We start from the raw sequence: 11,357 nt of genomic DNA, 5'->3' as shown, positions 1-11,357 counted from the left end.
TGCTGTAGAAACGGTTGAGGAATTCCCTTTCTAGCTGGTCCCAACTGTTGATAGACTCAGGTTCGAGGTCAGTGTACCAGTCAAAAGCGTTACTTTTCAGCGAACGCACGAACTGTTTGACGAGGTAGTCTCCCTCTGTCCCAGCATTGTTGCAAGTTTCAATGAAATGGGCGACATGTTGCTTCGGGTTGCCTTTTCCATCGAACTGCATGAATTTTGGGGGCTGATAACCCCTTGGCATCTTCAAAGCATCAATCTTCTTGGAGTAAGGCTTTGAGTACAGTACGGAGTCATGCGAGCTTCCTTCGTACTGTGTCTTGATAGTGCTTGCGATCATCTCCTGTAGCTGCTGGATAGAGAGAGATCCCATGGATGTCGTGGCTTGGTCTAGCTTCGGCTTCTCTTCGACTTTCTCCACTGGTGGCTCCTCCTCTTCGTCGCCTTCTTTCTTTAATAGGCCAACAATTGGGTCGACTTTCACGTCGAGCAGCGCATCTAGTTGGTTGACAAGTGCAGCAATCTGCAAGTCTTTCTCTTCCACAGTTCGTGTGAGCTTTGCGATTGCTTCATTCATCTGAGATAGCTGCTCCTCGATTGAAGTTGCTCCCGTGGTCATGACTTGCATGGTTGTACTGCCGCTCGAATCAGCGTCGGAGAGTAGGGACTCTGAGTATTTCCTTGGGCTCTCCCCTTTTGATGCCCTTAGCGAGGCTAGGGTGATCACAGGCTCGTACCTCAGGTGCTCTTGTTCCTTTGACAGAGTTAATGCAGGGGCGGAAGCTGTGGCAAAAAGATCTCTTGCCTTACTTCGGGTTATGATGCCCGAAATATCACCACTTGCGGCGACGATGTTCTTGTTCTTTGCTTTGATTGCAGGAACAGCTTGATCCTTTCTTGATGCCATTTGCGTTTTTGATGATTTGAGGATAGGGATGAGAGGTAGAGATAGTCCCATTGGGCGTGCCAAATTTGTAAACACGAATAATTCCTGAAACAAGCGACAAGAATACGTGTACAAAATATATTTTTTGTATTAATGATTTTGGGGTTACAATCTCCTTGTAATTTGGTCCTCTGATTCTATCTTCGTAAGGTGTGGGTTTGTGGATGAGTTGTTGATCCAAGGGGCCGTCGGGGCTTGATCTAAGGATGAACAGTTGATGAATGGATCTTCAAGGGGCGTTGGGCTTGATCTTGAAGAATGAGTTTGTTGAGGTTGTTGATCCAAAGGGCCGTTGGGGCTTGATCTTAGGATGAACGGATGATGAACGATGAACACTTTCCTCAAGGGGCCGTCGGGGCTTGATCTTGAGTTGGTGGAAGTTCTTCAAGGGGCCGTTGGGGCTTGATCTTGAAGGTTGGTGGATGAACGGATCTTCAAGGGCTTTTGGGCTTGATCTTGAAGAACGATTGGATGTGTGGATTTGTTGAGGTTGTTGATCCAAAGGGCCGTTGGGGCTTGATCTTAGGATGAACGGATGATGAACGATGAACACTTTCTTCAAGGGCCGTCGGGGCTTGATCTTGAGTTGGTGGAAGTTCTTCAAGGGCCGTCGGGGCTTGATCTTGAAGGTTGATGGATGATGAACGATGAACACTTTCCTCAAGGGCCGTCGGGGCTTGATCTTGAGTTGGTGGAAGTTCTTCAAGGGCCGTCGGGGCTTGATCTTGAAGGTTGATGGATGATGAACGATGAACACTTTCCTCAAGGACCGTCGGGGCTTGATCTTGAGTTGGTGGAAGTTCTTCAAGGGTCGTCGGGGCTTGATCTTGAAGGTGGATTTTACGAAGAACGAAGAGTGCTTTCTTGATCCTTCGGGATTTGCTTGAGAGCTTTAGAGTTCCGAAACTTGAAGGTTTTGGTGTGATATCAATTTCCCTTCCTTTCTTCCTTCCTTCCTTCTTTCTCCTCTTCCTCCTTTCTTCCTTTTTTTTTTCAAATGAATGCCTTTGGCCTCCTATTTATAGAATTCCAAAACTTGATTTTTGGATTTAAATAATCAGATGAAATAAATCATTTCTGCCAGGTATTGACACGTGTTCTATTTGATGACTTTTCCAATTTATTTCGATTTTTCGTTGAGTCACACGCTACATGTAAAATTTATGTGATACATGAGCGTTGAAATTTTAATTATTGGTCAACATTCATTTCACCGAAATTTTGATGTCTACAGGATCTCTTAACTCATTAACATGCAGCTATGATCTTTTTTGTCAACTTCGTGTTGAAATAAACATTGCTACAATTAAGCTAAAGTTGAAGGATCATTGCCCCATTTGGGTTAAAATTGAGGGGTACTAATTTTCCAATTGAGTTTAAGTTTATGGACCATTATTACAATTTTCTCATTTGGTTTCCATATTTGCTCCTTGATTCAGCCTCACGTCTGTGGCATGCGACTCATGTTGACGAAAGTTCTATCGGAGTTGATAAAAAATATCATAACTGCAAGTTTTGACGAGTTAAAGGATCAATGGTCACAAATTTTTAGTTGAGGGATCATTAATCTAATTGGGTTAAAATTAAAGGATCATTGCTACAATTTCCTCTTTAAATTATATTTTGTAAATCATATATCGGTTGTTGATAATTAGATTATTACTTAATTAGATTATTACTTAATTATTGACTAATGTGCTTATTTTTTATTAGTATCACATCATATAGTTTACAAATGGTTTAAACATTGGTCTCCCTAGCATTACTCTTTGTGTATCTTGTTGTGTGGAATGTGTACGATCAACATCGTAACATAGTCGAAGTCGCAGTGATACACAAAGATGAAAGCATGATGAACTCGCCAGGATCCTTCTCTCAAATTTATCGCACCTGAGCACCTTTTTTAAGGTGCGTGCAGAAAGGTTAGTATTTAAATTATTGGAAACTTAAATAAAAAAACCAAAATGAATTGATGAAGTTTGGTACAAAAGTATAAAAGTATTTAAATGTTATCAATGATAATGAAATAATAATTTTTGTGTCCGACTCTAATTCAAATGTTAGTTAAGAGTTATAAACTTATAAGGTATAAAGACCGGAAGACTTTCCGCTTTGCAGATGTAGAAAAATACTGCTTAACCGTCTAAAAGTGATCGCCTCGCTTATTGATTCCTTTCTTCGATGTATCGATAACATAAGCTTTTGCTTTATGGCCGAAGTATCAAAAACATCTTAAAGGGTTACAAGCACTTCATATGCATGTCTGTTTTTCAATCTACGTCGCTTCAGGGGGTCTTTCCAACATGCAGTTGCCATCCATTTGGATCTATTTCCACCTGAAAACAAGACATAAAAACACTCATTTGACCCTCATCAGTGATTCAGTATGGTATTAGTAGCAAAGAAGTGAGGGATGTCAGGAATTTGACATAAGGGAAGAACTTGTTAAAGAACAAAAGTTTCTACAATTCTGATCATTGGCGTCAGTTGTTCTTATGTTGTCGTCCTTACCCACAAAACGCTATATGTCGAAGGGCAAGTTTTGTTTCTTGACGACTAAAATTCATGAAATTAACTCAATTTATTTGCTTAACATGATGGAGCTGCATCAGAACCGAAAGAATTAAAAGTACCTGGAATGCCTTGTCCCTCCAGTGAAACGCACAACCGCGGCCTTCCATGTGCTCAAAAATATATTTAGGAAGCAATGGTTTGAAGGACGTGTGGAGCTTTACTTTTGTTAGGCCTCCACAAGCCAATAGGGCAGCAGCAAGGCCGTTCTGAGTCAATCCCGCCAAGTGTAAAATAGTAATGTTCTGTAGGCGGTTGGTGTTCGCAAGAGATAAGAGTCCAGCATCGGTGACTGAACAATATGACAAGTTTATCTGCAACATGAAGAAATGAACCCATGGTCTTAATTTTGCATCGACTTTAATGTTCCAGACACAGTGGAAAGGAAAACTACCTGTCTGAGGTTTTGGCAAAATTGACCAAGCGCAAACATTGCGTTATCATTGATGTCGACGCACTTTTTTATGTCTAGAACTTCAAGTTCCCTGCATGCCCTTGCAATAGTTGAAAGACCCACTGTCGAGACACGAGGACATCCTCGAATTTCAAGTATCCTTAACCTCAAACACTGTGACAACGATATTAATGAAGAATCTGTAATTTTATCGTTATATGCAATGTTAATCATCTCCATTGCAGGACAACCACAGGCCATTTTTGCAATGCCGGCATCAGTTATTCCCGTGGACCTAAAGGGAAAAAAGAGAGGAAAAAATCCCAATAAAATTACTAGCAGAGGAAAAAGCTTATGAAAAATGCATAAATTTCGACATGGCATTGGTATTTGAGAGCTATTAACATGACATGCCAAATCAGGATATCAGAGCCTACATTATTTTGAGAGATAACACCAACAAACGTTTTTGTTTTAGAAACTTGACAGCAGATCGAAAAGTTAGTAGAAACTACGAAACAAATGCAATTTAACCAATAAGGTGATACACAGATCCTGTCTTAAAAGAAGGTTCAAACCGAACCTATTTGATCATTCAATTCATCAAATGATAGAACACCCCATCATGTAGCTGTCAGTCGTTTCAGATTTAGGACTGAAGGGAATACCTACTAATGGCTAAAGTCACTAACCTGTACAAATCGAGCTCTTTAAGCTTTGGACATCCACTTCCAACATGTGAAAGTCCATCATCAGTAATGTTCAAGCAGATCCCCAGCTTTAGACTACGAAGTTTGGAACATCTTGAGATATACTTTAAGCCTAAACAAATCAAAAGTCGTCAATTATGAAGAGATAGAAATTACACACGAAAAGTAGTTAAATCACTCGAAGGATATGTTAGATTTGAAATAAACCTTCATTGTTGATTTCGTTGTCTGTGACATCCAATTCCTCCAAGAATTGGCAACGCTGTCCTATCAAGAGAAAAGCGTCTTCAGAAACAAGGCTACACGATTCCATCCTGAGGGAAGTGAGGGAGGTGCATGATCTTGTTATGCACTCTATAGAGGCATAAGTTATTTTGCGGCAGCAAGTGATGTCTAATTTCAGTAACTCTCTATGGGATTGCACAAGGAATGAGACACACTCATCCGTCACTCCCGAGCACTTACTTAAGCTCAGCTCAGTCAGTGAGGCACACCAACTTCCAATGGCTTTTGTGGCAGAACATGTGACCAAACAGCCATCTAGTCTAATTGATTTCAATCTCGAATAATTAAGTAGGCATTTTCCCAAGTCAGTGGTGACCTAAACCAAAATTTTAAAAAATGTCAGAACAGATTCAAGCAAAGAAATTGTGACTAAGGTGATTACCATAGAGGGTTTCACTGTTTCAGACTCACCGCAGGACCATATGCTAAGACAAGCTGCTTCAGGTGTTCAGCACCATTTGTCAGAGAAGACAAACCCACGTGACTGATATTCTGACATTTCGACAAATTAAGCATCTGCAGAAGAGAAAATTAGTGAAAACATTAACACACATACAGCTGAAATGAGTGGGGAAAAATGAATGCTGCTCTTATGATTTTTAATTGAATTTTGTTAAAGTGGAAAAAGCTCATGAGGTAGACATTCACCGTCAAGTTTTAGAAAAGTGGGCATGGCGGAAATTTATGATTCCCTTATGTTATATAAATACATAATATATCACTAAATAGCGGTGTCTTAAACTTATGTAAACTTATGTAAAGCATCACAAGCAAATGAATACCTTGAGGGACTTGCAGCTATGGTTAAGTGTTGCAAGGCCTTCGTCATCAATTCCAAGGCATCCTTCAAGAACCAAATCTTCAAGATGTTGTAGTTGCAGGATCGGTGGAAGACATTTTTCTGTGATCTGCAGTAAAAAAGCATACATGTTTTTCTTGTGTTCATAAAAACATCCGAAATGGCTTGTACCAAGAGAAGCGAAAAACATTAACTACCAATATAAAACTGGATCAACTGGGGCGTGCATTCCTCCATCTTAATTCACTTGTACCTAGTTTTGTTCATGATTACATAATTACATCGCCCAAATATGTCTCCGTAGGCGAACAAATCAAGATCAAGCAAGCATCCTTTCAACTAATGATCCACCACCGAAAACTTACCCCTTCGAAGTATCATATGCACAATGATAAATCATTTAAGAAACAGATAAATTTACTCTAGGCACGCGAAAAATACGTCATGAGACCTACAATTATAATCATATTGTAGTTTGTAGATCGGGGTAAATGTTTCGTATCCGAGCTACACTTATGCACCCGAGCTCAAATACCCTTCCCCGCACTTACATTAGTTTGAAAGTAGGATATTGCTTGTATAAAAAAACACCATCAAATGCAAATAGCTGAAGAGTGAAAAAACAGAGGGCCAGAGGCAAAGGAATACCGGCAAGCAAGAGAGATCCAAGCTCCGAAGCTCCTTGCATTTCATAGCGATAAATCCAACGCCCAGATCAGTGACACGTATGCACCATCTCAAGCAGAGCAATCTCAGCTTTCTACACCCAACAGCCACACAACCAATCCCGATATCCGTAATCAACTTACACCTTGCCAGCATCAACCTCTCCAAGTTCTTGGCCTCCGCCACAGCCTCAGCCGCCGCGTCAGTCAACTCAGTGCCGTTCGACAAGTCAATTTCCACCAAAAAAGAACAGTTCTCCGTCAACCTACGCAGCCCAGTGGCTGTGAAGTGTCTGGAGCGTGAGAGATTGATCGAACGGAGAGTGGACTTCCAGGAAGCAGAGAGTGAGGCGAGTAAGGGGTCGTTGACGCGTGGACAGCAGGAGAGATCGAGGTGGGAAATCGAAGGGTAGCGGGGGAGGACTCTGTGGAGGAGCTCGGAGCGGAGGGGCTTGAGGGATTTGCGGTGGAGGCGCTCGAGGAGGTAGAAGGACTTGCAGACGAGAGAGAAGGACTTTCTAGTAAATGGGTCGTCGTCTAGGTGGTCGAGGACGGCGTGGATGATCTCGTCGGTGAAGAAATCGAATGGGTTGTTCATGGCGGCGATGGGGCTGAGCTTTTTCATGGGAGTGAGTGCACGCCTGAGTCGATAAGAGTTTGAAGGCGACAAACTAAATTAACGGAAAACGGTGGATATGGGGGAGGGGGAAGGATATCCGGATGTCAAATTACGATAATATCCTTGTTGACCATCGACTCTATTCTCTCTTGCTAGGGGAAGTAAACGTCTGCGGGAGGAGAAATGTTTAGTTATGACCGGAACACGGATGATACATCATGTGTTTTTATATAAGTAATAGAAAATTTTAATTTTTAAATTATTAACATTTTAAAACATATATCCCACTATTTATATAAAAATACATGATGTATCATTTCGTGTGACGACCACACTAAAAAAATCTCTTTTGGAAAATCTATCCTGGGAAGGGCGCACATGGTACGGCAATATTCTATTCTCATAGGAAAATTTGAGCTACGACACGTAGAACGAATAAGTCCATCATAATTAATTAACAAATTCATATTAATGAGTTAAACAAAGAATTTTTACTTACAAATAAAAAAGAATATCATAGAGATTGTAACGTAGATGTCAAGGTTACGCATTTCATTTCACGATCCTATGAGTGACGTGCAACCAACCAACAGTCCAAAAAGGAAGCGTGAAAGTGGAATCTGATGGTTCTCAGGCGGAACTATGATCAGTAGCACGGCACCGTTGATCTGTATATGATTCACGCTCGATCAAGGGTCAAAAACGGCCCGTGCATACACGAGCACATTGGGGTCACGACCAAAAAGAAATTAATACTAGGAAGACTAAATTTAATCTCCTTAACATTTTTCAAGTAAAAATTTGCCAGCGCGTTAGCAAAATCAGATGGTTCTGAGCTGTTGAACTGATGGAATATGATGCTTCGCAGCTTTAAGAGTAGTGCTTTTCAATGGAGAATATCAACAAAACCCAGTTCTCATGTATTTAGGTTCAATACTCCGATTACATATGAATCCAAACATATGATAAATTGCTTCTGCATTTAGTTTCTTGAGGATCAGCATGAGCACAGTAAGATTAACAACTGTTCAACTATTACATATCCGCAACGAAACAACACTCGACTACAGAGAATAGGAACTGTAATTTTCGGTTACTTCTTGGCAAAAGTGATGGCAACGGCGTTTTGAGGGGTGACTTTGAAGCCTTGAAGGGCCTGCATGGCGATCGATGACTGAATGTCATCTTCATACTCTACAAAGGCGATGCCTGGCTTTGCATCAATCATCCTGACTTCCCTAAACCCTGCAAACTGTTTGAAGAGCAGTTCGAGCATATCGCTAGTGGTTTCGTGGGGCAAATTCTCAATGAACAGAATATTGTTCGGAGCTGCTGCTTCCTGTGCATTTGAGTTACCATGGCGGGATGGGGCCTGTTGACAATGCACAGAGAATTAAAATAAATCCACCATTCAGAGCGTGGGAGGCGGTTGACAAAGAAGTAGATCAAATAGCATTGCTTAGCAGTGATCATATCGAAAACACTTACCGTTCTGCCTCCATTTTCAGCAGCTGCACCAGTTTCAGTAGCAGGTTGTTGCCCTTCATCACCTCGCCGCTTTCTTTCAGCTGAATCAACAGATTTGTTTCAAAACGTAACTCACATGATATTAAACAATCTAATTTGAGCAAACATTTTTGTCTATAGAAACTGAAAATTTTGATACTGTATCAGCCACCTTGTATGTATATCCAACCTAAAGAGACCTTACTATATTAAAACCACGTCAATAATATATTATCTTAATTTACCCAATAGGTCCCAGTGGTTCAAGTGGAAGCAATGTGTTCCTATGCCCTGATGGTTCAATTGGGAACAATGTGTTCTTAAGATCCTTGGGAACATATAAAGCCAGTCCTTTCATTCATTGTAATCTTTACATTCTTATGCTATAACGGTGGTTCATGCATATCATAACTAATTTTAAGCATATTCATAATTCAAAGAAAGTTTCAGTCACCTTTGTCTTCCTGCTTCCTTTTCTTTTCTTTTGGAGCTAAGGTTCCTTCTGCTTCAGCAATGCAATCTGACTTTGTTTTGGCATATTGAATCCGCTGCACCAAATAAATTGTGCTCACATTTACATTTTTTAATAAGAAAATTTAGTGGATGTGAATATCCCAATAGTTAAATCAAATGCCATCATTTGAGAAAAACAAAGCAACTAAAAAACAGAGTGCATATTAACATTTACGGTGAACGCATCGTTGTTCCATAAATAGATTCTTTTCTTTCAAAGTAAACTTCGAGGTACCAATAACTTCATCTTTCAGTGTATGCAATGCCGGATATGGTCTTCAAGCTCACAATTAAAACCAAATCATCCTCAACGATAAACACGCATACATATAGAACTAAAAATTGAGAAAAAAAGGAAGAATAATGCATAGGCAGGAAAGCTTAATATGGTTATAGAATTTGGATTAGTAACAAGCATGTCCAACATGTATTAAATACGCTAACAACTGGGCTCATTCAATTTTAGACTCACCATGGGTTTATCATAAAACGGAAAGTTTTGCATCTGCCGCACAGCATTACTAGCAGAAGCCACTTCTAGAAATGCAACCCATGCTTGCCCCCGAAGCCTGGGTGTCTTCAAGGCAACAACATCCAAAATCCTTCCATATTGAGAGAATAAGCAATAGAGGGACCTCTTCAATTCTGCAAAGTTAAAAGAATGCCACTATTAACATACAAAGCTTATCCCTGAAGGTAGTAAAAAGCATCTTTTCTTGCTAGACAATTCAAAATTCAAATGCAAAAAACCGAAGCAAGGTGTCAAGACCAACATCGATAAGAAAATTGTGATTACTCTCTTGCCTATATAGCGTCGCTTTCTCAATTTTATGATCCATAAAAGCACCCCAGTGAACCAGAATCATTTTACGAACAACAAATTGTCTAGCGTTGCATTTGGTTTGGTGGATTCAGATGATGAAATTTTGAATTGACTCTTCATATAAACTACATGATGAGACGCTAGAAGTAATAAACTTGATTAAATGAAATTGAAAATCTTTGAATCCCTTGAGAATTCAATATACCATGTATATCAAATGGTTAAATCTAAACCCTCCTTTTACATTCATCAATCAAATTCAACCTGAGTAAATTTAAGCATCCAATTCAATCTGCAACCAATTTCTCAATCACCAACTATTCCCAATGTCCACTAAATTCACAAATGCCCTAGCTTCTGAGCTTGCACTCACCAATTTAAACCAAAGCCCTAAACCCCAAGTAGTACTAAGAGAACTTAAAATTCAAAATTACAAAAATAAAGCTTAAATTTTGCGTGCTATAAATTACTATGGTGAGTTTAAAATTAGAGACCCAACATTTAATTTTCCTGTAGTTTCTTTCTTTTGTGATTTTCTCGGCAACCAAACAAAGGGAACAAGAGATAGGGCAAAGATTGAGTTACCTTCTTTTTTGATTTTCTCATTGAGGTTCTTAATGTATATGGTTTGGTTCGGTGGAATGTCCCCTGAAAGCATGGTCGCGCGGAGAGAGAGAGAGCGCGCAGAGCTTGAATTGTGTAGGGGAGAGAGAGAGAGAGAGAGAGAGAGAGAGAGAGAGAGAGAGAGAGCCTCGGTGACGAATCGGATCTGAGCCCTAGAACATGTTCATAGCCGCCATTGGGCTACAAGGTTTCTGTATACATTTACGGGTCATTGGGCCTTGCTCTTTTTCTTTTGGGTCAAAACTTAGAACCTTACCCTTTATAATCCCAATTCCTTACCCTTTCGTTCAAAAGCCTCCAATTAGCCCACATGCAAAGGCTTGAACTGCTTATAAATGATTAAAAACCATTTTTATAGAAAATGTCTTTAGGTTACAAAAGTATTTAAAGTACTTCTTGTATAAAGCATTACAATATATATATATTTTTTTCCTTAGGATTTATTGTCATTTTACTAAGAATTGATTCTAAAAGTATTTTCATTAAAAACACTGTCAATTATTTTAAAAGCACTTGTTAACGAGCCCATATTTATTTGGCTCGTTTGTAAGTCATAATTTGACACACAAAGATAAAATAATAAAAAAGCAGGAAAGAAATAATTTTGGATGGAGCAATTGTTAGTTTTCAATGCTTCGACGGTCTTGACTCTTAATGGAGTGATCTTATAATACGGAAGAATTTTTTTTTTTTTAACAAACAATATTATTTACACTAAGACTATCTTCAATGGTTGGGCTAAAAATCAAAATTTTTAGCTCGGAAAATTTAGCTTTTAGCCCAGAAATAGCTTTTCTGCTCCAACCGTTCTAGCCTAAAATTTTAGCCCGGGATTATTAAGGAATGAACTTAGGGTATTTTTTTTGTTAAATTAAATTTAAAAAAAAATATGTAGACTATTGTAA

The 11,357-nt window shown here is 39.4% G+C and overlaps 2 protein-coding genes across 2 annotated transcripts; both read right to left on the bottom strand.

Annotated features, from left to right (window-relative positions):
• Window positions 1–2,889: 2,889 nt before the first annotated feature.
• LOC103958936 (F-box/LRR-repeat protein 3) lies at window positions 2,890–7,025 on the bottom strand. Its single transcript, XM_009371255.3, has 8 exons — window positions 6,351–7,025; window positions 5,686–5,811; window positions 5,315–5,419; window positions 4,826–5,219; window positions 4,601–4,730; window positions 3,909–4,203; window positions 3,577–3,828; window positions 2,890–3,279 (listed from the first exon to the last, which is right to left on the bottom strand). Exons 1-8 carry the CDS (start codon window positions 6,990–6,992, stop codon window positions 3,229–3,231), a joined length of 1,995 nt encoding a protein of 664 aa, XP_009369530.2. The 5' UTR covers window positions 6,993–7,025; the 3' UTR covers window positions 2,890–3,228.
• An 858-nt stretch (window positions 7,026–7,883) lies between these two features.
• Window positions 7,884–10,582, bottom strand: LOC103958935 (U2 small nuclear ribonucleoprotein B''). The gene is made up of 5 exons (XM_009371254.3): window positions 10,414–10,582; window positions 9,478–9,650; window positions 8,947–9,040; window positions 8,475–8,554; window positions 7,884–8,358 (listed from the first exon to the last, which is right to left on the bottom strand). Exons 1-5 carry the CDS (start codon window positions 10,484–10,486, stop codon window positions 8,080–8,082), a joined length of 699 nt encoding a protein of 232 aa, XP_009369529.2. The 5' UTR covers window positions 10,487–10,582; the 3' UTR covers window positions 7,884–8,079.
• Window positions 10,583–11,357: the final 775 nt, after the last annotated feature.

This window comes from the organism of the source record quoted next, unplaced genomic scaffold (genome assembly GCF_019419815.1).
Source record: "Pyrus x bretschneideri cultivar Hongxiangsu unplaced genomic scaffold, Pyrus_bretschneideri_v1 Contig39, whole genome shotgun sequence".
NCBI lineage: Eukaryota > Viridiplantae > Streptophyta > Magnoliopsida > Rosales > Rosaceae > Pyrus > Pyrus x bretschneideri.
Note: the sequence above shows the minus strand (reverse complement) of the source record. Positions and strands in the feature narration are given on the sequence as shown.

What these genes read in the sequence shown, in the direction of transcription:
- LOC103958936 (XM_009371255.3), bottom strand. Translation starts at nt 6,992, where the DNA reads ATGAAAAAGCTCAGCCCCATCGCCGCCATGAACAACCCATTCGATTTC. An exon ending in TGGATCTCTCTTGCTTGCCG is followed by an intron (nt 5,812 to 6,350) that starts GTATTCCTTTGC and finishes TTTTTACTGCAG; the next exon opens with ATCACAGAAAAATGTCTTCC. An exon ending in TCTTAGCATATGGTCCTGCG is followed by an intron (nt 5,220 to 5,314) that starts GTGAGTCTGAAA and finishes ATTTTGGTTTAG; the next exon opens with GTCACCACTGACTTGGGAAA.
- LOC103958935 (XM_009371254.3), bottom strand. Translation starts at nt 10,486, where the DNA reads ATGCTTTCAGGGGACATTCCACCGAACCAAACCATATACATTAAGAAC. An exon ending in CGTTTTATGATAAACCCATG is followed by an intron (nt 9,041 to 9,477) that starts GTGAGTCTAAAA and finishes TATTTGGTGCAG; the next exon opens with CGGATTCAATATGCCAAAAC. An exon ending in AAGGAAGCAGGAAGACAAAG is followed by an intron (nt 8,555 to 8,946) that starts GTGACTGAAACT and finishes CTGTTGATTCAG; the next exon opens with CTGAAAGAAAGCGGCGAGGT.